The 25,212-nt window shown below is 33.4% G+C and overlaps 6 protein-coding genes across 9 annotated transcripts; 3 read left to right on the forward strand and 3 right to left on the reverse strand.

Moving 5' to 3' along the window:
- Window positions 1-1,867: 1,867 nt before the first annotated feature.
- Window positions 1,868-3,906, forward strand: LOC123209705 (probable carboxylesterase 15). Its single transcript, XM_044627834.1, has 2 exons — window positions 1,868-2,656; window positions 3,486-3,906. Exons 1-2 carry the CDS (start codon window positions 1,971-1,973, stop codon window positions 3,784-3,786), a joined length of 987 nt encoding a protein of 328 aa, XP_044483769.1. The 5' UTR covers window positions 1,868-1,970; the 3' UTR covers window positions 3,787-3,906.
- An 875-nt stretch (window positions 3,907-4,781) lies between these two features.
- On the forward strand, window positions 4,782-5,645 carry LOC123200474 (uncharacterized protein At5g01610-like). Its single transcript, XM_044615675.1, has one exon. The coding sequence runs from the start codon at window positions 4,876-4,878 to the stop codon at window positions 5,428-5,430; it is 555 nt and encodes a 184-aa protein (XP_044471610.1). The 5' UTR covers window positions 4,782-4,875; the 3' UTR covers window positions 5,431-5,645.
- A 3,985-nt stretch (window positions 5,646-9,630) lies between these two features.
- On the forward strand, window positions 9,631-12,421 carry LOC123208418 (serine/threonine-protein phosphatase PP1 isozyme 9). Its single transcript, XM_044625922.1, has 5 exons — window positions 9,631-9,934; window positions 10,099-10,299; window positions 11,037-11,596; window positions 11,871-12,074; window positions 12,177-12,421. Exons 2-5 carry the CDS (start codon window positions 10,104-10,106, stop codon window positions 12,198-12,200), a joined length of 984 nt encoding a protein of 327 aa, XP_044481857.1. The 5' UTR covers window positions 9,631-9,934; window positions 10,099-10,103; the 3' UTR covers window positions 12,201-12,421.
- Window positions 12,422-12,865: 444 nt separating this feature from the next.
- LOC123208419 lies at window positions 12,866-15,758 on the reverse strand. 2 transcript variants are annotated; one of them, XM_044625924.1, is made up of 5 exons: window positions 15,570-15,598; window positions 14,432-14,508; window positions 14,150-14,201; window positions 13,423-13,757; window positions 12,866-13,251 (listed from the first exon to the last, which is right to left on the reverse strand). In XM_044625924.1, the coding sequence occupies exons 1-5, from the start codon at window positions 15,570-15,572 to the stop codon at window positions 13,125-13,127; spliced, it is 594 nt and encodes a 197-aa protein (XP_044481859.1). In that variant the 5' UTR covers window positions 15,573-15,598; the 3' UTR covers window positions 12,866-13,124. The 2 variants fall into 2 exon arrangements, with proteins under 2 accessions (XP_044481859.1, XP_044481858.1); XM_044625923.1 differs by having other exon boundaries at window positions 14,150-14,508; window positions 15,570-15,758.
- An 853-nt stretch (window positions 15,759-16,611) lies between these two features.
- On the reverse strand, window positions 16,612-18,778 carry LOC123196817 (dormancy-associated protein homolog 3). Its single transcript, XM_044610950.1, has 3 exons — window positions 18,591-18,778; window positions 18,168-18,326; window positions 16,612-17,021 (listed from the first exon to the last, which is right to left on the reverse strand). The coding sequence occupies exons 1-3, from the start codon at window positions 18,703-18,705 to the stop codon at window positions 16,918-16,920; spliced, it is 378 nt and encodes a 125-aa protein (XP_044466885.1). The 5' UTR covers window positions 18,706-18,778; the 3' UTR covers window positions 16,612-16,917.
- A 2,526-nt stretch (window positions 18,779-21,304) lies between these two features.
- LOC123209166 (50S ribosomal protein L18) lies at window positions 21,305-24,122 on the reverse strand. Of its 3 annotated transcripts, none has more exons than XM_044626981.1 (3): window positions 24,004-24,122; window positions 23,808-23,930; window positions 21,305-21,858 (listed from the first exon to the last, which is right to left on the reverse strand). In XM_044626981.1, exon 3 carries the CDS (start codon window positions 21,854-21,856, stop codon window positions 21,512-21,514), a length of 345 nt encoding a protein of 114 aa, XP_044482916.1. In that variant the 5' UTR covers window positions 21,857-21,858; window positions 23,808-23,930; window positions 24,004-24,122; the 3' UTR covers window positions 21,305-21,511. The 3 variants fall into 3 exon arrangements, 1 of the variants encoding a protein (XP_044482916.1); XR_006500982.1 differs by having other exon boundaries at window positions 21,781-23,361; XR_006500981.1 differs by lacking the exon at window positions 23,808-23,930.
- Between the last annotated feature and the right edge of the window lie 1,090 nt (window positions 24,123-25,212).

The raw sequence follows: 25,212 nt of genomic DNA on the forward strand, positions 1-25,212 counted from the left end.
TGTAAGCATCGAATATTTCTATTCTTGCGTCATTTCATTAACAATTTCAAATTCAATATTTGGTACTCCCATTCTCCATTTTGATTGAGAATATTTTTTGTGATTTTTAATCGTTAAAATAATAATAATATCTCTCATATATATATATATATATATATATATAAACAATTGAATACTAACATATAAGAGATGAATTTATTTATATCTATTAATATAACACTACTGACTGACTGACGAGTAAAAATATATAGAAATGAAAATTTGCATCCAGCTATATTATTAAAAATGATTTAAAGTAAGAAATAATAATAATAAATTTATAAGGCATGTCAAAATATTCCATTCAAATAATAATATTATTTATACAATTCAACTTTTTCAAGAAATTCTAATACACACAAAAACACTGTCCTGGCGGCTGTCATTAATTTATAATTTCTTCAATTCAAATCACCAGAAATGAAACTTATTGTACCGTCAATCACGATTAAACTATCTTATTCTTATTAATCCAATAATTTATTTAATTGTATATTTTTTTCCTAATTTTTAATTCCTCATTTGAATTAAAATAACTAATCCCTACCTAAATTTGTTTTTATTATATTTGTGGTAACACGTGGATTTCAATGACCTAATGAATCCACCAAAACATTGCTTTTACATTTTCTTTTATCATGACCAAGGGTATTTTTGCCAAACTTACATGCATTAATACTAATGTTTTTAGATTTGGATTAAACTTTTTATCTAGTTAAAAGGGTTGGTTTGTGGTCAAACTATTTATTCAGTTAGTCAAACTAATGATGTTAATGAGAGACAAAATTCAATATGAATTAATTGATTTAAGGTCTATGTTCAACTAAGGATTGAAATGTGGTGGAAACCCAAATCCATGTCTATGTTCGTAGAAGAGAAAATTTATTTTTTCTTCCCCTTCCCATCCTAACTTTCCTTCCTCTTCTCATTTCTACGGGAAAATTTCCCCTCTAACCTCTAGAAAAAATAATTGAACATTTATTTTATATTAGACATATTTGTAATAATTTAAAACTTTTAAATACATTTCAATATTTAAATATTTATAAAATACATAAAAAAAAAAGATAAAATGGTGAAGGGATGGATCAAGAGGGGATATATTTATCTCCAACCTCATCTCAATTTTAATTATAAGAATTTTAATTATCTTTATTCTCGTTTTTATCTCTATTTCTATCAAAGAATCTATTTATATTTTAGAAAAATGATAGGCCAAGAATACAATTTGATAGATCGAATTATCATCTTTATATTCGATTTGAATATGACGAGTTTGTACAAAGGTAATCCCAACTCAAAAGTGAGTTGAGCCAACTCTCAACGCAATTGAGTAATAGATGCATTTTTTCAACGAAATTTTATCTTTTTTAAATGACTTTTTTTTTTCTTTTTCAATGATTTTTTTTTTCTTCTCTTATAACTCTCTAACTCATCATCAATCGAACAAACTGAATTTGATCTCAAACTAAATATTATGAATTTAAGTCAAACTCAAATTGTCTTTATTTGAGTTTAACTCGTCTCAAATAATTTTTAAACATTAACATGACAACACTAAGATTTTAAAACAAAGTTTTAATTATGTGACATTAGTGGTTGAATTGCAATTCCATGTTATTTACTCAATTTAATTTTGGATCAATCCAATCCATTAACTATGATAGGATTTAGCACCGATTCAGGATCAAATCTTCACATCAAAACCTAATTTACAAGTTGAGGCTTATTAAGTAAATGAACCCTTGAATATTCATTTTTACGCATTTTAATCATAATAATATTATAAGGTAAAAAATTCTAAATGAGTTTCCAGGAAAATGCATGTTGAAAATAGCGTGGATTCTTTCTTTTTCTTCTTCTCCTCTATATAATACCAGTCATCTTCTCCATTGCAGCCCACAGTCTTGACAAACAGAGAAGAATCATTAATGGGTTCAGGTGATCGTGATCGTTACGTTGTTGAAGATTTCCTTGGCCATCTCGTACTTTATAGCGATGGCTCCATTTTCCGCAGCAAAGAGATCGATTTCAAAACTGCTCTACTCGACCACGAAGAAGAACTAGTTCATAAAGACTTCCTCTTCGATCAACAACACAATCTTCATCTTCGTCTATACAAACCCAAAACCACTCCTTCTTCAAAAAAACTTCCGATTCTGTTCCATTTCCATGGCGGTGGCTTTTGTTTCGGCTCTTTTACGTATCCCCACCACCACAATATCTGTGTCCGTCTCGCCACTGAGCTTGAAGCCCTCGTAATCGAGCCCGACCACCGTCTGGCGCCGGAGCATAGGCTCCCGGCGGCGTTGGATGATGCGGCTTCTGCTTTAAAATGGCTTCGAGATAAAGCCATGCATGGTGGAGATGATGAAAATATGGGGACGTGGTTGGATGGTGTTGACTTTGGTAGGGTTTTCGTGCTGGGTTATTCATCTGGTGGCAACCTGGCGCACCATTTGGCGGTAAGGTTCAGCGGTGGTGGTGCGGCTGAGCTCTCGCCGGTTAGGATTCGAGGTTATGTATTGTTATCTCCGTTTTTTGGTGGATTGGAGAGGACGAGGTGCGAGGAAGACAGGCCTTCTGAAAGATTTTGGAACTTGGAGATGTATGATAGGTAAGAAAAATTAATTATAAATCATGAATTTATTACGAAATTTACCTAAATTGAAAAAAAATGATTGTTTATATATGAATATGACTAAATGTTGAAAATGAAAAAGAAAAAAAAGTGAGTACGAATTACATCGTATCAAATCTCTTCAAAACATAAAAATACAACAAAATTGATGAACTATTCTTAAGGGTCACCGGCCCCCACTTCCCCTTGGATCTATCTGTAATTATTTGAGTGAAGGTAAAATTACATTTAAATTGAGTCAAATCAGTCTTATATTAGTGTTTAATTTAAAACAAGTTAAATTATCGTAACTTGAGTTTATGTCGAGTTGACTCGAATTCAAAAAGTTGCCAATAAATTCATTTTTTTCAACAGTTTTTTATTTTTTAATTATTATTCTTTTTTTTAACAACTTTTCTCTTTTTTAATGATTAATTTTTTAATCATATTTGACAACTCTTCTTCTTTTTCTCTATCAGTTTATGCTAACTTTTCTAGCTATTTTATCATCAACTTGGTCTCAACTTAGATTTTATGGATTCAAACTAATCTTCAATTAACTTATGTTTAGGTTCGATTTAAATATATTCCTAAATTTTATAAATGTTAGTTAACTTATAGATAATGATCCAAGAAAAGTTACAAAATTAATTAGAATATAGTTTGAACATACTAAATTCTGAAAATTTTGAATTTAGTGTAATTGAAATTTTTTAAGTTTTCATGTGTCGCATATGCTTGTTGACTTCGTATGTATATTTATATATACATATGTCTTCATTCTTTACCTAACAAGTTAGGCGTATTGAGCTGATATAATGAACAGGTTTTGGAGGTTATCGGTTCCAGTGGGAGCCAGCCAAGACCATCCGATGGTGAATCCGTTTGGGCCTTGCAGCGGTAGCCTTGCGGAGGTGGCCCTGGATCCAATGCTGGTGATGGTTGGTGCAGACGAGATACTGAGAGACAGGGTGGAGAATTATGCGACAAAATTAAGAGATCTTGGGAAGAATATAGAGTACATAGAGCTTGAAGGAGAGCAGCATGGTTACTTCACCGATCATCCAACTTCACACGCCGCTGATAGAGTGATCGGAACCGTCAAAATTTTCATGTCTGACAAGTGACAAAGCACGATTCAATTAGACCGCAATATTACATATGCATTTATATATTCTTACGTGAAAAATCAAAGGGGTAAAGACACTGCTTTTTGCCTTTTGAATATAATTTAAAGAATTTGGTAATACATCAATGTTGATGATGATCTTAGTTATTAATTGTCGTTTTATCATGAACAACACTACGGGATCGGCCAATCTAGACAAGACAAATACAACCCAGATAATTAAGGCTATGTTTTTATTCACTAATTAATTATAGGGGTGGATTCTGAATTAAGCTGAGATTGAAGTATGATGCCCTGATTGAGTTTGAGGATTATTAATTGGATGCATAATAACATAGAAAGGTGAATAATATTAAAATAAATGAATTAATCACAAGTTAAGTTAGAAATTTAATTTAAAATCAACTCATTTAAATTGAACCCTAAATTTAAGGGTGTAATATTGGATAAATAGTCTCCTTCTTTTTTTTTTTTTAGAATCTTTTATTATATTACATATTTATTAAGAAATTTGCAGGAGTATAACACATTTCAAGATTAATTATGATACTTACCAAAAACCCCGAATCTACAATATCCCGAAGGTGTTTGACCAAAACTCCTCTATATGTGGACAAGCTTTATGAGATTCGCATATGTTTTTTTTTCTCATAAATTATACTAAGCTTACAAAGATAAAGATCATCAATAAAGTGAATAATATTATTAGAAGGTAAATAATATCATTGACGGAATAAAAAGTATCTTTCAATAATACTATATATCAATTTAAACTTATTTAAAAAAGATATTATAAATTCGATCTAAGTTTGAATTCACCTCTATGTGAAAGTCAAAGTGTTATTGAATCATTTTTCATTTTTCAGCGTAGACCCATCCTATCCAAACCCAGTCCATTTCACCGCTGCTCAGTCCTGTCCAGCCCAGCCCAATGGTCTTACACACCAAACAGTGCATACGATAACGAGACTTCGCATTTGGATTGGCGATTGCCTTCAACTTCATCAACGACTAGTCTTTTATACAACAATGTACAGCATTCACACGGAAGAAAATATCGGACAGCACAAACCAAACACACACAGCGATGGATTCACCTTCATTCTTTGCTCAAAGATTCAGCCTATATGTCACAATTTTCAAATTTTCTATTATTTTCTTCTGCATCACTTGTTCACCATCTTTTGTTTCATCACAACTACAAAACTCCCTTCAAAAAAAGACAACGGCCTATGACATGCTCCAAAAATACGACTTCCCAGTTGGAATTCTCCCAAAAGGGGTCCTTGATTATGATCTAGAGCAATCATCAGGTAAATTCTCAGCCTTTTTAAATGGTTCTTGTAGTTTCTCTCTTGAAGGATCATATCAACTCAAGTACAAGCCCACCATTAAAGGGTACATTTCAAATGGAAAAATTTCCAGCTTGGAAGGTGTTAGTGTGAAGCTTTTGTTCATGTGGGTTGATATCGTTGAGGTATCAAGACACGGTGATAGTCTTGATTTCTCTGTTGGGATTGCTGGTGCTGGTTTTCCTATTGATAATTTTGAAGAGTGTCCTCAATGTGGATGCGGATTGAATTGCGATAGTCAACAAGTGAGGCAGAAGATAAGAAAAAATGTATTTGTTTCTTCTTCTTAGCTGAGATTTATGCTTTACATGATTTGAATTGTGGATTTGTGTTTAATTGTGCTGACTTGCTGTAGGATTTTGCTTATTTTGATAAATTACTATTTGAATAATTTCATTACCAATGGGCATTGTGGTCACTTTTGTGATCAAATGTAACTAATATGGGAAAACTGTCAACTCCACTTTTGATTAATCTGTGAATGGATTATTTTGCCTTGTCTCAATGTTAGACTGGTCCAGGAATTGGGTTAAGAATGTGTGAGAGTTACTTACTTTTTTTGCAAAAGTAATGAAATTTAAGAATCTGTTATTGGGTTCGATTCTTTGGGACACCAAAGTACAGAGCTTCTTGCCATTTTTGTGTGACCAAATTGTTTAGCTAAGGTGAAATTGATTTAGGATAATGGATTGGTTGTGATTTTTGAATTGATGCACAGCCAACAATTTTCATACTTTTAGTTTGACTTTGCTACTATACTCTAGATTTGCTTGCGTGTGTTTTGATTGTCTGTATTTTCAGGGATGAAAATTATGGTGTTTTTATTGTGATTTCTCCATTCATTAACTTTCCACCTCCACTACGTCAGTGAGTAGCTGAGATGCATTATCTACAAAGATTGCCAGAAAACAGATCTACCATTGATAAAAGATGATTAGAAAAGCTTTTTTTTTTATGGCTAGCCATTATCATTTGCTATATGAGTAGGGTCAAAAACAGTGAGTAGTTAAATGTTTTTCTATACATTGTGAAGACCAACTTAGATTTTTAGAAGCTCTTGGTAACTTTTAAAGGGTAGCAAATCTTGTTAGACTTGTATGCATGGTTTTTTAAGACTACTTTCTGAAATAACTGGACGAAAAAAGAAGATGCTGGTAAGTACCATGGTAATACTGCAGATCCTCAGCTTTTTTGTATTGGAGTAATATGGGTTTTATTATATAAGACTCTCCATATAGTGCTACAAAATTGATGTAGATTAATTGCTTGATATGTAACTAAACTAAGAGCAAAATGCATAACTTATTTATGATTCTGTTCATCATAATTCAAACCCCATTATTGAATTTCACTCCAGTTATAGTTTGCCTAGACTCTGACACAATTATATTAACTTGTATTTAAAGTTTGATCTAGTGAATACATTTTTTTTTCCCAATTTGAAAGAGTAAGGACCTTGTTTGTGGAATCATATTATATCATAGGATTTGTAAGTTTTTTTTTAAGGTGGGGGATGTTAATGAGCATAAACCAGACCATATTTTTAGTAGTTTATCTTAGGTCAAAATTTATAATAGGGCCACATCTTCACCTTTCTGTCCTACATAAAGCATGACTGTATAACTTTTTGTTTATAGGATTAGAATGTGCCATCTATTTAGTTGAGGTATTTTATTCATATTTATTGTATAGGGGTGGATTTGAGCTGAGCCAGCTTGAGCTTCGAATTCATACTAAAGCTCTAGCCGCATCGGTGCTCTTCTTCTTTGGCAAATCTTCTTCTTCTTCTTTGTGCTACCGTTCACCATTCAAACCAACTCAAGCTGGCTGTTCCAGATTTGAGCCGAGCTTGAGCTTATCTCTTTTCGGACCTGGCTTGAATCCATTCTGAGTATTGCATGACAAGGAAAAAAGACCACAACTGAACTTGCTGGAATATTCCTTGCCCTGTGGTTTTGTCCTATCTCTGTGTTGGGTTTCTCTTTTGTTGCTCATAGCCTTTGTTCTCCCAACTTCCCAAGTAGGCCGTAGTAAATTTATGCAAATGAATGAATGATTTTATTGTTATGCTAGGGTGTGTGACTCCCATAGGGCCTACTTCAGGGGATAATATGCTGTTTGTTATATATTAAAAAAAAAAAAATTGATGGGAGCTGTATGTCTTGTGATAAATGTGGAAATCATCTGACAATAATTGGAGTGATGTTTACTGGGGCTGAAATCACCGGAACTGTGGAAATCATTTATTGGCTAGAGCTTCACATTCTTGTGTAGAACATGATCACAGAGCTGAAAACTACAGTGCATATCTCCCCAAACTGATATGTTGTCCACCTTAATTTCTGGGGATGTTTGTCTTTCCTCTAATAAGGTTGTAACACTATCCCTAGCTTTAAGTTCTAAGCTGTACATATGATCAATCTAAGTCATTCGATAATACTAGTGTGGTATTGTTGGGGCAGTCATACAATTTGGTATGATGGAATTTTCTTCTTTCTTGATTTGAAGGCTCCTGTGTGTTCATGCAGATTTTCAAAATAGCTTTGTCATCAATTTTGCCACACATGTACAGTACCTTGAAACATCTGCTATAGACCTGTTTTGGTATTTTCATTTGTTGCCATAAATTAAGCCCAAGTGCAAGTGAAAAATGAAAATGAACATAGCTACTTCTTTTGCATGTTGCTTAGTAACATTTAGCATAGTATTGCAGTATTATTCTTTGTGCGTTGCATTGCATTGCATTGCAGTCCCAGCCCACACAAGAGATACTGTTCTGCATTTTCCCCTCAGCTTAAGTTTGACTCTAAGAAATATTACAAGTGGATAAATATACACATACTGGGGGGCATGTTGATGCTGCAAGGGTGGATCCTATCGGAGCTTAACTTTGGTCCAATTCATGGCTTGGTTCAAATATATTAATTTAAAACTGAAGTTTTAACATGATAATTTAGTTTGAGGTTGATTTATTTATTTATTTTATCAAGAATACTATTTTATTCTATCTATAGCTCTCGAGTGATATTGTGCGTCAACTTGATTTGGCTATCAAAGCTATGATCTGAACTTGAGGTTTGGATGGAATTTATCCCTAGGTGTCGTTAAAACATGTGTTGCAAGAAGGAAGCATCTAGGAAGTAAATGACTAGACAGAAAACATTGGCTCTCCAAACTGAAGTCAACTGAAAGAATGACACCCCAAATCCCATATTTATCTATAGAAAGGATTCATGTGAATGGAGATTTCAACTTTTCAACTATGGTTGAAAATGAAAGACGGTGATTCGTGTGGCTCACAACCACCTAAATATTAAAAAATACAAACTGATAATCGATGATGATGGTTCCATTTCATTTATGCAGAGCCCTACCGACCAAGAACAACCTCAACGTGGCTTTCTTCCACGGTACAATACCATTCCCTACACGAAACCAAACAAATACAACCTCCCCATTCAAAATAAATTAAATTATCCCAATAATAAGCATACATTTAAGTTTGAAAATATAATTTTGAATGAGATATAAACAAATATATATATATATCATCCGTATTCAAATTTTTATCTAAAAATAAATTTAAATCGAGTTAATTTGATTTGACTTGATTTAAATTGAATTTAAATTAAAGTTTTAATTTATATATTTATCTCTCGATGATATTCTTTATTTTATTAATGTTATTATTTACCTAATCTAAATTCAATCTCAAGTTTGCATTAGTTATTTAGGATTCAAACTAAAATTCAAATTAATTTATATCAAGTTTAATCCAGTTCGAATTCAAATTCATATATACCTATTACTTATACATAAGATTTATACCCAACCCATTATTTATACATATTATTTTGTTCATTTGATATCAACCCCTTTTGCTTACAAAGAGTAAACTTTTGTAGCCATCACTTATCATAATCTTGTATTATCCTTCTATGTATCGACATTAAGTTCATAGATGTAAAAGATACATACGTGAATACATTATCAATAACAACATAAATTATGATATAAACTAAACATAGAAAATATCAATCTATAATGTAAACTTTGTGGCATATCAATTATATATATATATAACTTTATATTTAATAAATGTTATTCATAAAATATTATTATAATAACAAGTTTATTCTTTTTATAATGATATAATTAAGAATCTAATGATTAAATAATCACTTAATGTGATTTATACAGTTTAATCTTAAATATGAATCATTTACTTTAATCTTAAAAAATCTATTTTTGAATTGGATTAATTGAATCAATTGATCAAATCTCGGTTACTAATTACAATTATTACCATATTTAGATGATCTCTACCTTCTCTTCAAGTACATAGCTTGAAAACTCTCCATGTGTACATCGTGTTTGGCTTTATTGTGTCTTTTCCTTTGAAGGTTTCAAACTTTGTTTTTTCCTGATTATCTCATTAGATTAGATCATCTAAACAAGAATCTTAAACTGTTGGTTAGGAAGGAAAGCAATAAATAAAAATGAAAGTTACTTTAAGAAAATGACAGCCTTTTTTCATTATTTCTTTCTCTTCTCTCATCTTCGGATTCAATCTCCTTAATATCTTTCTTTGGATCCTAGTATTTATATATTTATCATTTATCTGGTATATTCAACATATAAATTCCCTTGCTTTCTCTGTGTTGACCTATCTTTTTTCTCTCTCTATCTCCCTCTCCAGATTTCCAAAAAGTTGGTGTTCTTGATTCATCTTTTTCCCTAATCAACAGACTTCTTGTTGAAAAAGTTGAAGCTTTTGATATATTTTTCTTAAAGGTTGTTCCTTTCTGCTGTTGACTCTCTGAAAATTTGATATTTGATTCATTTATATTACCTTTTTCCCAGTTTTCGCGATATCCTTTTGTTCAATCTTCTTACAATTGAAGAATTTATTTGTGATTGAGTCCATTGAGACTTGTTTGGTTTGATTTGAATTGAAGATAAAATGATGATGATGACAATGGAAGGGATGATGGATAAAGCAGTATTGGATGATATAATAAGGAGGCTATTGGAGGGCAGAGGGGGCAAGCAGGTGCAATTATCAGAGGTAGAGATCCGCCAACTTTGTGTCAACGCTCGCCAAATCTTCTTATCTCAGCCTAATCTTCTCGAGATTCATGCTCCTATTCGCATATGTGGTCAGCTTTCTATCACTTTGTGGCTCCATCGATGACAATAAACATTGTTGATTTACATGAGATTGAATGAGAAATTACGATATTGTTTTTATATATTGAATGTTTCTGTGCATAGAACTATTGAGATTCATTCATGGAAGCAAAATTTAAGGTAATTTTTTTGTTTTTCTGATCAATGGGGAATTGAGGAAGAATTCTTATCGCTTGTTGGCGATAAATTGTGTGCCAGATTTGTTGATAAGTTGCATTGTAATTGTGAACAAAAGTGCTACTATGGTTATGTTCGCCATGTCAACCAAAAGAAAAATGATACTTTTTGAATGAAAATTTAATATAAGATTTTGGTTTTCTTTTTTGTGAGTTGGTATGATTGATAGGAATTTGGGAATTCTTATCTGGGTTGATGAACATTGTGATGCTCTGTGTGTAATATTTATTCTTTTTGCATTGTGATTATGCCGAAAATTTTATTATGGATATGTTGGACAATGTTTGAAAAAGAGAAAAAAGGTGCTCTGTGCTTTATGAACATGAGATAGATCTTTGGTTATTTGTTGTAAAAAGGATATGCTTTGAACTAAATCCACTCTGCCTGAATGGATTGGAAAGTTTACTATTTTACCATGGTAATCTAGGGAAAACGCCAGAAAATCTTAAAAAATGTTAATGCGATTTATCAGCTTGCTCCTCTTTTTGCCACTCGTTTATGTTATTTCTAAGATTTCTGGCCTTTACAGGTGATATTCATGGTCAATATCAGGACCTCCTCAGACTATTCGAACATGGTGGTTACCCTCCTACTGCAAATTACCTCTTTCTTGGGGATTATGTTGATCGTGGCAAGAAAAGTTTGGAGACAATATGTTTGCTTTTGGCATATAAAATAAGATATCCGGACAAAGTTCACCTCTTAAGGGGAAATCATGAAGACCCTAAGATCAATCGGGTTTATGGATTTTATGATGAGTGTAAAAGGAGATTTAATGTTAGGCTTTGGAAAGTATTTTCTGACTGCTTTAATTGCTTGCCTGTGGCTGCACTCATCGATGATAAGATACTTTGTATGCATGGGGGACTTTCCCCAGAGTTGCAAAATTTGGATCAAATAAGGCAAATCTCTAGGCCAACGGAGATTCCCGAAAATGGTCTACTCTGTGATCTGCTATGGTCTGACCCAGATGTTAACATTGAGGGCTGGGCAGATAGTGATCGAGGTGTTTCATGTACTTTTGGAGCAGATGTAGTTGCTGACTTTTTGGAAAAGAATGATCTTGATCTCATTTGCCGAGGACATCAGGTAAGCATCTTTCTTTTTTAGCAGGCTGAATGCCCCATTGATAAGATATGATATGATCTTCAGCAGAGATTATTTTGAACCTAACTGAAACTAGTTTACCTTTGCTTCTTCAAATCCAATGTGAAATAAGTTCGTAATTATTTTCAAATAAAGATTAATGCACAGATTTACCTCAAATGATAGTGAGACATTCAAAACCTATTACTTAGTATCACATACAACCTAGAACATCTCTGCTGCGCTTCCTACTTCTGATTTTTTTTGTACGACGCAGGTGGTGGAAGATGGATATGAGTTTTTCGCTAAACGAAAATTAGTCACAATATTTTCAGCTCCAAACTATGGCGGGGAATTCGACAATGCTGGTGCCCTATTGAGTGTCAATGAAGCTCTTGTGTGTTCCTTTGAGATATTGAAGCCGGCTGATAACCGAGCATCTTCGAGTGGTTCTAATTCACGAACAACACTTCTTAAGAAAGTATGCTTATGTTTTTCCAGCTTTTATTTGATGTTTCCTCTGTTATGTTTAATTAAATTGGCTAAAGAATCTAAACCTCATTTCTTATCATGCTGTGAACAGCCCCCAAAAACCGGGAAGGCTTGATGTGGAACGAGGGATTTCTGGTGATTTTCTTTTAGCTCGAATAGGAGATACAGAAAGCTTGATTCATGCTAGAGTTTTGATTCTGTTATAGACATGGTACTCAGCCCTTCAATGACAAGACCATGTCCATAAATTAATTGCATTTTTGAAGAGTTATGAAAAATGAATCTGTAAATCAACAGTACACAATATTTTCTATGCAACAAGAGCCTTTTTTTTTTTTTTGGCATCCTTTGATCTGTTTTTGCAACAGTTGATTGGTTTGGCCATAACTTCAGAATGTCCACTGCCTTTGGTTCTTGTAGTTTTTCTATGCCATTTGTGATTTGCTCAGTTCTCTCTTATTGGCAGAGTGCCTCTTATTAAACTGCCAAATTTTGTACAGAACTTGAGCTGTTTCATAGAAGTAACAAGTATTTGGACTTTCAATTATTGAATTGCATTTCCAACCGTATGTATAACACTTCTAAGCAAACGCAATGAAGATGTTGGCACGCAAAATTATCCAAATTGTTAAATAATCTGTGAACATTTCAGCTGTCGGATGCGTGTTACAGAATGAAAAATCAATTGTTTGGCATTCAATGAGAATAATAGTTTTACCTGTAATTATATTAATTTATTAAAGCAGATATAAGATTCAAAGTCTACAAGTGTTGCCACAGTTCTAGATCAAAAGATAACATTGAAGACCCCATTAAAGCAACTTGAAAAGGTCTAGTAGGCCAAACACAGATACCAATGCCTACAAAAATGTGCTTATAATATGTCAAAAATGGCAGGGCTTCATCATCATGGATATACAGTCCCAAATAAAAAACATTTCTCAACTAAAGTGAAATGTATTGATGTACTTGCTAATAATTAATTCATCACAGAACCTGCAAATTAACATGGTTAACTATGTTACATACAAGGAGGCTTTTACCGCCGGCTGCTTTTCCTATTTCCCTGACTAACAGGCGATGCTTGGTTCATCTTGCCTTCAAGTTTCCTCGCTGTTCGTTGAATAGCAGCCAGTTTTTGACGTTGATTACGGCTCTTTCTTTTACTGGATAATCATAGTAAGACAATTACAGGTTGAAATGATGACCAGAAGATGAAGGAAATTTGGCATAGGAAAACAAACCATCAACTTAAGGATTAAGGAAGTCAGGCAACAAATAATGTGATAGTGAGAATGTGCTATGACACAGGAAAGGCAACATAATAGTTGTCTCACCTTGCAAACAGTAGTCCCGCTGTAAGAACCATTCCCCCAACTGCCCAAGAAACTGTGTCACTATATGGCATTTCCTGCAGCCACTGCTGGAAATCTTCTAACAGACTGAGCTTCCTATATTTCTGGGGCACCTCAGATTGTGAAGCTCTCCATGAATCAGCAATCTGATCCAAACTTGCTTTACCACCATAGCAAGATGTTTCTTCTAAGTCAGTGTACCTGTCATCCGGCAATTTAACAGCAAAACCTGCAGCGCGGCAGAGCTCAGTACCGTTAGTGACCCATTCAGCAGCTCTACCACAAACAAACTCGTTTACTCCACATGGTGCAAGAACCTAGCAAGTGAAATTCTCATCAGGAAAATAGATATTATCAAGCATCCAAAAAAAGAGATGATAAAATTCTCACATTTCTATTTTCTATGTCAACCTCTCCCTCTAAAACAAATATACAATACAAGAGACAAGACATAGCACAGTACCAACTTGTCAATTGTTCCTAGCATTCCTCAGGAAAAAATTTGTTAGAACTCCCATTTTTTAAACTGTAAACTAATCTATCAAAAAAACCCATGCACAATTTTAAAAGGAAAGGTTTAAAATGTTATTAACTAAGCCAATTTATAAGCTCTTAAACTTATTGGTGATGCAAGCACCAATGAAGCTAAAATAATTACTCTTAGTCCATTCACCAACTTATTTCACATCTCGAGAAATCAGACACATACCTGTGCCTTCACATCCATAGAGAAGAAAGCATTAGAGCACGCTTCATAGACTCTGTCACAGAATGAGGCACATATTAGAGGAGGTCCAGGTTGAATGCCAACACTTGGATCACAAATTGAACATTCCAATAATTCCCACAGGTGCAAGCAATCTTGGTTGGCCTCTCCCCTTGATGCCAGTCTCCTAACGGATATCAAAGCAGCATGTGTCTGGGTGGCATCACAACAAGTCTTTTTGCGGAACACCCTACAAAGGTTCAAATCATTGTGTCCCTTGCTTACCTTTTTTGGAGGTTTCCCTTCAGATGAAAATGGTGGGAAGCGACCACGTTGAGAAATGCACAGCCCACTAGAATTTCCTGCAAAGAATTCATGAGGTCAGAAAATACAAAGGAAGCAATGCTGCAAAAATCTTTAGCAACCATCAAGAGACCAAATAGCATATGTAGTCCTATTTATACGCCAACCCTGAATGCATCCAGAGTATGATATACAACTAAATGCTATGCCTTGTATAGTATTCCAAGAAACTTCAGCAGTTCAGCTGAAGCATGGTGTTATGATGTGCCCAAGTTTACAATAAAGTTACAAGTGCCCAATGGCAATGTAGAACAGCTCCCTTAAATTTTGCAAAAATTAGCTTCCAAAACTATTATTTTTCCTGCAAGGAGAGGTGCATGGCTATCTAACTGTTAACAAATTTGTCAACATCCTAACCCCCTATTGTATAATATTGTCCTCTTGATATAATTTTATACACTATTGTCATGTCTTGATCCAATACCCCAACTCATTGTCAAGATATTATTTGCTTTTGGCATTCAGTTCACTATGATTTTATTTTTGAGCTTTGCAATCCAAAATACATTTTAACAATTTGGGAGCTTACAAACTATAAATGTTAGGTATGTATGAGTTAATCAATCATTGAAGCGTTACTTTTGCGGATCCTATACTCGAAATAACAACCAACTCAGCAAATTTGAAAAAGAAGAATTCAGAGACAGATTGTTTAGACATGTGAGGGTTTTCTAAGTAAAACATTTTCAAACAACTAAGAATCAAAGCTTCCCAGATCCCAATCTAAAAGACAGATAAATAAGCTCTTAATCTTTAACAAGAGTAATCATTATACCACAGAAAATAAAAAAAGAAAAAAAAAAGAAAAAGAAAAATTATCCTCTTCCTTTGCCCATTCATATCAAACAACTGTAATTAAAAATCACTAATTGATTGAAAAAAATTAGAATCAGCCCACAATCATAACATAAATATGAAGTAATGATTCTGAAATGAATTTCATTGCCCACATACATAAATCCGAAAAGGGTGTATCAAAAAATCATGTAAGAACAAGACGAAGGCAAAAGGAATGAAGAAGTCATAATAGAAAAAAAGAAAGAGAAAGAAAGAGATTTACCATTAGAAAAGTTGATCAGAAGATTGAAAAAGACGAGCAAAATGAAGAATCCATAAACCCTTCTGGCCATAAAATCTGATTCACGGGTTTAGACTCTCAACATGGGGCAGCAAAACAGAAAGACTTCGTTCGTGCTGAGTAAACAAAGTGGAGAGATTAAAGAAGGAAGGAGAAGTCAGCGAATATGATTAGGAATTTTGGATCCGAAGACATGATGGATTCAGATCCAGTAGCGATTTTATATGGGCCTAAAATTTTCATTGAAACAATAAGATCCACACCTTTTTAGCAATCTTAAATTTAAAAAGGTCCTAAATTATATTGATTTGATGGGAGCTTGTTTAAGTTTAAGTAGGACTTACAACGCTAATTGATCAGAGTTTAAGTCTTTGACATGATTCAATTATTTGTGTTTAAATTCAGTTTAGATTGAGTGTAAAGTTATAATTTTTTAAAACCGAATTAATTAGAATCTCAATTTTATAAATTGAGTAGAACACAAACTAAGATAATCTCAATCCTTCAATCTTGCTAATTTTTTTAAATTCTCACCCCAATATAAGTAGTGAGGCACTTCACTTGACCCTCCTCTGGTTTTGATATTTTTCTTGTATCTGTCAATATTTCGTTATCTTATTTCTAGTATTTATATATATATATATATATATCAACACATAATAATTTATGTTTAAAAATTACAAATATAAGTTTTAATTTATATTTTTTAAAATAATATTATATATATACAAATTATAGATTTTAATTAACTCAAATAATAAACTTATAATTATTTATTTTATTTTAATTAAAAATCAAACGGTTATATAATAATTTTATTTTATTAATAACCAACAAATTGTATATAAAATATATATAAGTGTTAATACATACATACATATATAATTATATACAAAGCAAAGCATTATGCTTTTATAGTAAATACATGCACATGAAGTAAATATTATTGCTGGTTTAATTAATTGTAATTAATTAACATAGCAGCATTAGTGAATGACTAGTCTAAATTATTTATCGAAACAACTCCATGAAACCCACCATACACTTTTATTCTAAAAACAACAAATACATACACAACTACTTGCCTATATTATATACATACATACATACAACATTATATACATACAAAACTTCTACTCCTCCATGCATCCCCTTTCTCATCTCTTCACACCACAGTCAACCTTAAAACCTTCTTCAATGTCCCGCTACTGCCATGCCTATACACACTAGTCACACACACACACACACACAACCGTAGAAAACTTTGAACAGTACACAGTCGACAGGAGTAGTAAGCTAGTTGCCTCCCCCGGTAGTCCCTCATTATATATCACACGTCGAAAGGAGTAGTAGGTCTCCGGAGTCCATCCCCTTTTGCCTTCTCGAATGCATCCGATGTAGACCTTCTACGAAACCGAAAACTCTCTCGATTACCTATTCATTATCCACAGTACACCCAAAAAAATAAAAAACCCGTAATGAACAGACTGAAATTATAATTCCTTCACATCCCATGATATCATTAGCAACATCAACAGAGTTATACACTAACATATATGCATATAAAAGAATCCATCTCCTCATACATAGATGTATAATTAATTTTGCAAACCTCATTAGGTTTTATCAAATTCAACCTTCACCTAACATGTGAATTTCCCTGTTAATGCCGAACAAATAAGACATTGACATGTGTTATTACATTGTAGCTTTCTCTATCTATTGACAAGATGTTTCCACGTAACATTATAGTTCAATAGTCTTACCAGATCAATTATAGCGAGAAAACACTGTTAAATGTTATAAATATCAATGATATTTCTGTTAACAAAAGATTATTCTTCATAAATTATTGAAATATAGGGGGTGGTAGTAGCCACATCATAAAGTGATGATTTTAAGATTTGGGTGAATTCAGTTATAAAAAAACTCAAACGTGGAATCCATTGACTTGACACAGGCAATACACCAATTTAACATCTCCTAAAATACAAATTGTATATATTATATTTTGTTCCATAATCTTTTATTTAAAATTAATTATTTTATTTTATTTTATTAACACTAATAATCCCGACAACATGAGGTCCATGACTCAGCTAGCTTTGGCCAAACTTTCAGTGCCCTAGAGTCCCTGCATTATTATTAGAAAGTCAGTCAATAAGGACAAATCTGTCATTTTCAATACCAATAAAACTATGTATATCCATTTTGGATACACAAATATATACACATTTATATATGTCATCATATGATTGAATGATTTTGAATAAAGAATAAAACAATAACCAATCACATGATAACACATATGAGTGTGTATATATTTATGCATCTAAAATAAGTACACATAGTATTGCCCTTTTCAATACGCTGTCAAGCCAAAAGATAAAAACAAGAAATCAAGATGAAGACACGAATCATGCAAGTACCGAAATAATCCTACTCTAATAGTGCTAATTGACAGATATATCCTACCTTGGTAGGCTAATCACTTTCTTATCACAAACTCCATTCTTATCGGAGAGGGGCATTTTCGGAACTAGAAACAATAAATCATTTCAACTAGAATGTCAGGCTTACCAGAGAAAGGAGATACCGGAGGAGTAGAACCTGCCGGAGAAACAGGCGGCGATCCGTTCTGGTAACCAGGTGGTTTTACTATCATGATACTCCGTGTAACTTTTGTCGCCTCCAAAGGCGGCTCGTCAACGTTTGATCTCACGTTCCCGACATTAGATTCTAATCACAACCGTTTATCAAAGCATCAGAAACAATTCAGGAAAAAAAAATTAAAAGATTCTTGTTTACTCATCACGAAATAGTGAATTGAACTGACTAAATGTAAAATTCGTTCTGTTCCAATAATTTGAACGTTTATATGAAAAATGTCTGCCGTCCGATCATAGATTAATCAATGATTGTGGTTTAATTTTTGCTTTCTATTTAATTTCACAAAAATTTTATACAGAATCTGACGAAACGCGCCACCGGCGAAGTGCATACCCTTGCCGGATTTCGTTTGGAAACTGAAGGCGGAGTTCTTCCGGAGCATGCCAAGCCCGGACTCCGGCCGAGGCCCCGCCAAGGTGTCGTCCCACAGCTGGTCAAGTAACCCCATGACGCAATTTAGCACGACCGGCTTCTGTTAACGAGACTCTCGCTCACTCACAAGAATCTGGATTCGGGATAGAGGAAGCCAAATTATAGCGGCAAAGATATTAAATGGAAAGATAGTGGTTAAAGGTCGAATAGCTTTGTGTTAAAGACCGAACGACTAGGAGGAAACGTGAGCCGTCGATTGAGATCTGAAACAGAAATGTTGACGTGGCGAGTGGATCGAGGAGCACATTTTAAGGGATAAGACGATATGACAGGTGTGGGCCCCCACGACCCGGAGATCGAATAGAATGAGTGACACGTTGCGGGCGCAGATACGTAGGAGGGCCATGTCACATGAGGGGGACACTTTTGTCTAGAATGCTCCTCAGAATCAGTTCTATCTGATTAGGCTCTAAATGGGCTTGGGTTTAAGCTGGAATTACGGATTTGACCCTCTAGATTCCACCTGATTCTCATATAGGGCTGGATTCGAGCCGAGCCGAACTAGGCTCGGTTTATTTATGGCCGGCTCGAGTTCTGCTTGGCTCGAGTTCGGCTTGTTTATGGCTCGGCTCGGTTCATTTTTCATATCAAAACGACATCGTTTTGTATATATATATAAATCAAAACGACGTTATTTTGTATAAAAAAATTTTAAAAAAAATTTACCGAACTAGCTCGAGCTCAATCGAGCCGAACAAAGCCCGACTAGTTTCAGGCTCGAACCGAGCCCAGCCGAGCCAAGCTTGAGCTCGAGCTGGCTCGGCTCAAGTCCAGCCCTATTCTCAGACGCCACCTGATGAAATATATGGAATTTAAAAAAAAAAAAACAGTATTATACATGCTTACCCTAAATATATAAATATATATATATTTATATGTATTATTATATAATTTAATATTATTTTATTTTTAATTCAAAATTATTTAATCATATGATGATATATATATATATCTATATATATATTTATGTATTTAAAATCAATATAAGTAATTATATTGTTTTTAAATTAAGTAAAAAAATACAACAAAATGCTTCAAAATTGCTCTAGAATGATGGAGATGGGTCATGCAAACAAAATGAACAAGTTTGAAACGCTTGAAAATATATGAAATTAACATTAAACACATAATAATACCTATTTAATATGATTGATTCAAATTCAATTAAGAGTGGCCTAACTCCAAGTAATAATTCCAAAAGAAGAAAAAACTTAATTAGACACAACAATAATTTTAGGTGTAAACCAAGCAAGTATGTATGAACCAGTCAAAACATGAATAAATCAAAATCGAAAAATATTATACAAATAATGAAGGCTAAAAGACTTATTCCTATCCAAAGTTTAGTGTTTTTCCAAGTTCTCACTATTTAATTTTAAAAATCTTAAACATTCACCTATTTGTTAATTTTTATATTTATTATCAGGAGTAAAATTGTTATTTAATAAAAATATTTAAAAAAACCAAACTATAGGTTTAAAACTCTATCATTTCCCCCCAATCTCTATCCAAAGTTTGAGAAGTGATAAATTCTCTCTTAGAGTTTTAATCACTTATTCTCTGACAAACAATAACTTCCCAAATCTTAGCATTTTCCCTCCCAATCGACTTATCTCTCCCTTTCGATCTCTCCACCAACCCCCCTTGTTCAGATCGAGTCTGACGGTCTCCCTCCCCTCTTCAAAAAGCCACGAAGATGCATCTAGAACGCATTCAAATTTGGACAAACGTCGTTCATCAACCAAGGTCTTCGTTCATGGGTTTCGTTAGTTGTGTGTTGTTCACCGATCTGGATAAATGCTATTCACGAAGACAAAAGATGAAGATGTTTTGTCTCGCCTCCGATGAAGAAGAAATCATAAGAGAGAAATTGGCTGGAAGAGAGAACACTAACAACTGAGAAGTCGTTATTCGCTAAAGAGAAAAAGATCAAAAACTTAGAATAGAATTTGTTACTTTTTAAACTTTCGTTAAAGGGTGAGGAGGGAATATTAGATTTTTAAACTTAAAGAGAGAAATATGACAAATTTTTAGTTTTTAAAAATATTTTCATTAAATAACAATTTTACCCCTAAAAATAGATGTTTGAGATTTTTAAAGTCAACAGATAAAAATTTAATAAAACACTAATCTTTGGATAAGAATGGATTCTTTGGCCAATAATGAAATATGGATCCATAGCTGGCCTAATACAAGCACGAATAGACCCGATAGGTACAACTCACATTTTGACCTCCTTTAACACCATTTAAACAGAAAATCCAATTCTAATTCCTCATAACTCTATTTACACTATTATTTAAAAAACAAATCCCAAACAAAAACAGAATATCATTGTCTACAATTGCAAACATTAAAAAAAAAAAACTTCAATTGATAAAAAGAAAAATCACCGTTAGGCTGTTACCAACAAGTCATCCTCGAGGCTAAGGGGACCTGTCTATTCATAGAATAAATTGACTCATTCATGAATCATAAATAAAGGGACCATGAGGCATTAGATGACAACAGATGGAAACAATGCCCAAGCAACTCAATAGTGTCCAAAAGCATTAAAATTGGAGAAATGTAAGAAAAGAACTAGTAATATCGAAAGAGGATAAGGAACAAAGAAATAAGTAATGTCAAAGTTATTTTGAGATATGGGATGAGCTTCAATGAGAAGAACATCTTATCCGAACTGCTGAAAAGTACTTGCTTGGTCTACAAATGTCTCAACAAGGCATGCAAAGTTTGAAACATAACTTGACCACATACAATCTCATCACAAAAAGCTAAACTAAGTCACAATCCTTTAGGCATATTGAGTATTAATTTTCAATCTAGAGCAATTTGACACCAGCATCCCTCAAAGAATCAATGACGGCCTTCACTTTACCATGATATCTCTGTTCTCTTTTCAAGAAAACAGTAACAGCTGGGATGTCCTTGAAAAGCAATCGCTCACCCAGAATTTTCCCAATCTTGGCGGCTGCTGCAACATCCCGTGTAGACTCCATGGTTGGCCTCAGAGCCTTTTCTTGTGAACTTGCTGAAGAAGCTACTGTGGCTGTGGGTGAGTGGATCACTTGGGCACTCACATATTTGTTTGTGAAGTGCATCTTCAGGACATAGGGCTTGAGGAACTTGGTGATTTTTGGTGGTCTAACAGGTGGAGGAATAACCATCTCTGTTTTGCAAATAGAAAACAGATTGAGCTGCCTTCAGCACAGGCTTAAACCATATTTACTAACTCAAAGAATAAATAAGAGGAAAATGTTTACAATAGAACCTTTGAATAATAAATGCCAGTAGATCAAAATGCAAAATTATTGATAAAAAAGGAGAGGAAAGGGTAGCAAAATTGTGTTATACAGACTATGCCTAACTCCCTTGTTATATACTATCAACCAATCAAAAATAATTGGACAGAAAATGTAAGCCTTCTTTTTCCTAGCCAAGAAATAAATGTTAAATACAACAGGCATAAACCATCCAATTGACATGGGAAAACATAAGCCTTTTCTGTAGAATGTGAAATGAAAAGCTTTTCAGACAGTGTAACATGATAGAAAAAACTTTTTACCATTAGTTTTAGGGATGTTTCACTCTTATGATAACTCCAAAGGCAGGATGCAAAAACATATCTTGATTTCATAAACTTCATAGTCCAAAAACTCTATGATATCAGACGATTTCATTACTTCTTTCTACATCTAACAAACAGATGAACAAGACCAAACTCTAATTCTCTTAAAAGTTAAATGGTAATGTTAACATATGCCAAGAACTAGAGAGATAATAGCAAATCTCTTTCTTTTTTCAGTTTTCTTTAGAAGAACAAGCCAGTAGACAACAAGACATGGAAAATTTTGTATAAAAATAAATAGCATGATGCTTGACATTAGTAGAGGAATGTGCTTAGAAACAAACACATTACAAACTAAACTTTAACAGTCTTCATATGGATCATATTTTCGCAATTATCCCATTCCATCGCTGAAATTTGACTTTGAGAGCAAATTGCTCATCCATCAAACCACATATGAAATACTTGACTACAACTTAAAACATACAAATAGTATTAACTAGAAAGGACATAGTGAACCTTCATTTGGATGAATAACTAAATAATAACAAAAAAGATAAAATTCCAAATAGTAGGTTACACCGCCGCCGAGAGTCACTCAAATCAAATAAAAGGATTTCTTCTATTCCAAAAAAAGTCAAGCAATGTTACTGGTTCAGTAACATTAATATAGGCATATTATCACCAAGGTCTACAAAAGGAAACATAAAGGTCCAAACAGAGGAACATTAGCATGTGGTGAGGTGGAAAATCTGTTACAGCAGAAGGACAAGAAGGGCTGGTGGGAGAAAAAAGGGAGCCAGGAGAGTGGAGGCACAAAGAGAAAATAGAAAAAGGCATGAAAGAGAGGAAAGGGGCAGAAGCTGAATGAGGAAATTTGTAACTGGGATGAGAGGGTTTGGCTCCTCTAAAATGCCATGGACATCTTTTTTTCTCTTATCACAATTCAGTTTGGCTGTGTAATCGCATTACGTGTGGCCTAGAGTCCACCATTGTGTCACTTGAATGTGAGTAAATAACATCAGTTTGGCCATTTCCAGAATCTTCCATTGCTTGTGTTTGAAAATATTGGTGTGTTGTGCTGCGACCAAGTTTTGCAGGTTTCTAACACATTACAAGACCAAATATTTCAGTTACAAATAGCTATATTTTGATTCCATGAAAAAAATGTGTTATGACATTGCTACACCAATATTTTGGCATAATGACAATATATTAGTTCCATGTAACTATGTGCTAACTAAAGCATTATTACATAACTCGTAACCAAACAATCATGTAACATTACCGGACTAGTGTCATAACAAAACCCAGTCCAGAAACTACCAAATGATGAATCGAAAACAATTGGGCAATGACTGCGCAACACTGAACAGAAACCTAAAATAATTTCCCTCATTATATGTCAGAAAATAAATAACAATGCAAAGCATGCTTCTCCTCCATCAGGCATTTCATCGAACACATGGTCTAATAGAAGAACTCATCAATCATACAGAGACGATAACTAAGTTAGAATCAAAAGGGTCATAGAATGAAAGAAGCATTACCTAAATACGCGTAGATCCCCGTTTAGTTTCCGGGAAAGATAGAGGGAAATAAGAAAACCATGAAACGAGGTAAAATGTTTACACGATTTTAAAAGTTTAATATTTTTCGTTCCTTCGGTTTTCCTACATTTTCCCAGCAAACAAACAGAATTAATTTACCTTAATAAGATTAAATGGTAGTAGAAGAGAAGCTTACCTGAAAATCGCTATGTGGGGTTGAGGCTTACGGCACTGGACTGAACGAAGAGCAAAGCAGGAGGCGAACAAGTGAATAATTAATATTTAAAGGCCTCGGGCATGGTAACAACCCCATTGACTGCCTTCAACTTTAAAAAATCTAAACAATTACTAAAAACAAAATCCCACTAAAAAAAATTAATTAAAGTTAAAAGGTGAAATAATTATTTAACAAAATAACTTAAAAAACATAAAATTTATTATATTTTTCTTTTTAAGTTTTAAAAATTAAGAACTTTCTCATTATCTAAAGTTTTCAAATTTAAAAAAATAGCATTCTCTTCCCCCCTCTCCCCCAAAAAAAAACTTACAATTTTCTTCCTTTTTACTTTGACAATTTTCTTCCTTTTTACTTTGACCACCATCTCTGATGGATAATGACCCATCTTTTTTCCTCTCAGCGATGCCTCTCGATCTGAAACTCTTGGACGATGTCTGGATAAAAAAATTTGGATGTCTTTCATTTGGACAATGAATGCATCATCTAGACAACAACATCGTCTTGCTCTCGTCGTTGTCTGGATTTTTCAATCTAAATGAACAATGTTTGAATTTCATTTGGGAGGAGGGAGGCTTTGAACCGAGACACATCATTAGAGGAAAAGACATTACTAAGAGGAAGAAAGACCAACCATCGTTCGTTAGAGATGGTGACCAAAGTAGGGAGAAAGAAAACCCTAAGTTTGGAGGGGAGAAAATACTATTTTTCAAAGTTTGAAAACTTTAAGCATGAGTAAAGTTGTTAGTTTTTAAAACTTATGAGAGAAAAAAATGAATTTGATGTTTTTTAATTTTTTTGTTAAATGATGGTTTTATTCTTAACTTTAACTGAATTTTTTAATAAAATTTTGTTCAAGAGTGAGTGTTTGAGTTTTTTAAAGTTAAAAGGATGGTCACTTTAAGCATTTACTATATCTTGGGTGGGAACAAGTGTTTTGGCCATATTTAAAATGAAACTGAACCAAATTAATATGGGGTATTTTACCACTTATGGTTTAAGGAAATTACAAGACACCCAAGATTTTTGGATATTAACAAACGCATCAAAAAATTTGTAAACTTCATGACAATACTTATTATAGAGTCACACGTAGTTGTTAGTACACAAAACAACACTTATTATAAATACATATAGTTTTATTATAATTAATATATTAAATTAAAATAA

The sequence above is a fragment of the Mangifera indica genome, chromosome 2 (genome assembly GCF_011075055.1).
Source record: "Mangifera indica cultivar Alphonso chromosome 2, CATAS_Mindica_2.1, whole genome shotgun sequence".
Taxonomy (NCBI): Eukaryota; Viridiplantae; Streptophyta; class Magnoliopsida; order Sapindales; family Anacardiaceae; genus Mangifera; species Mangifera indica.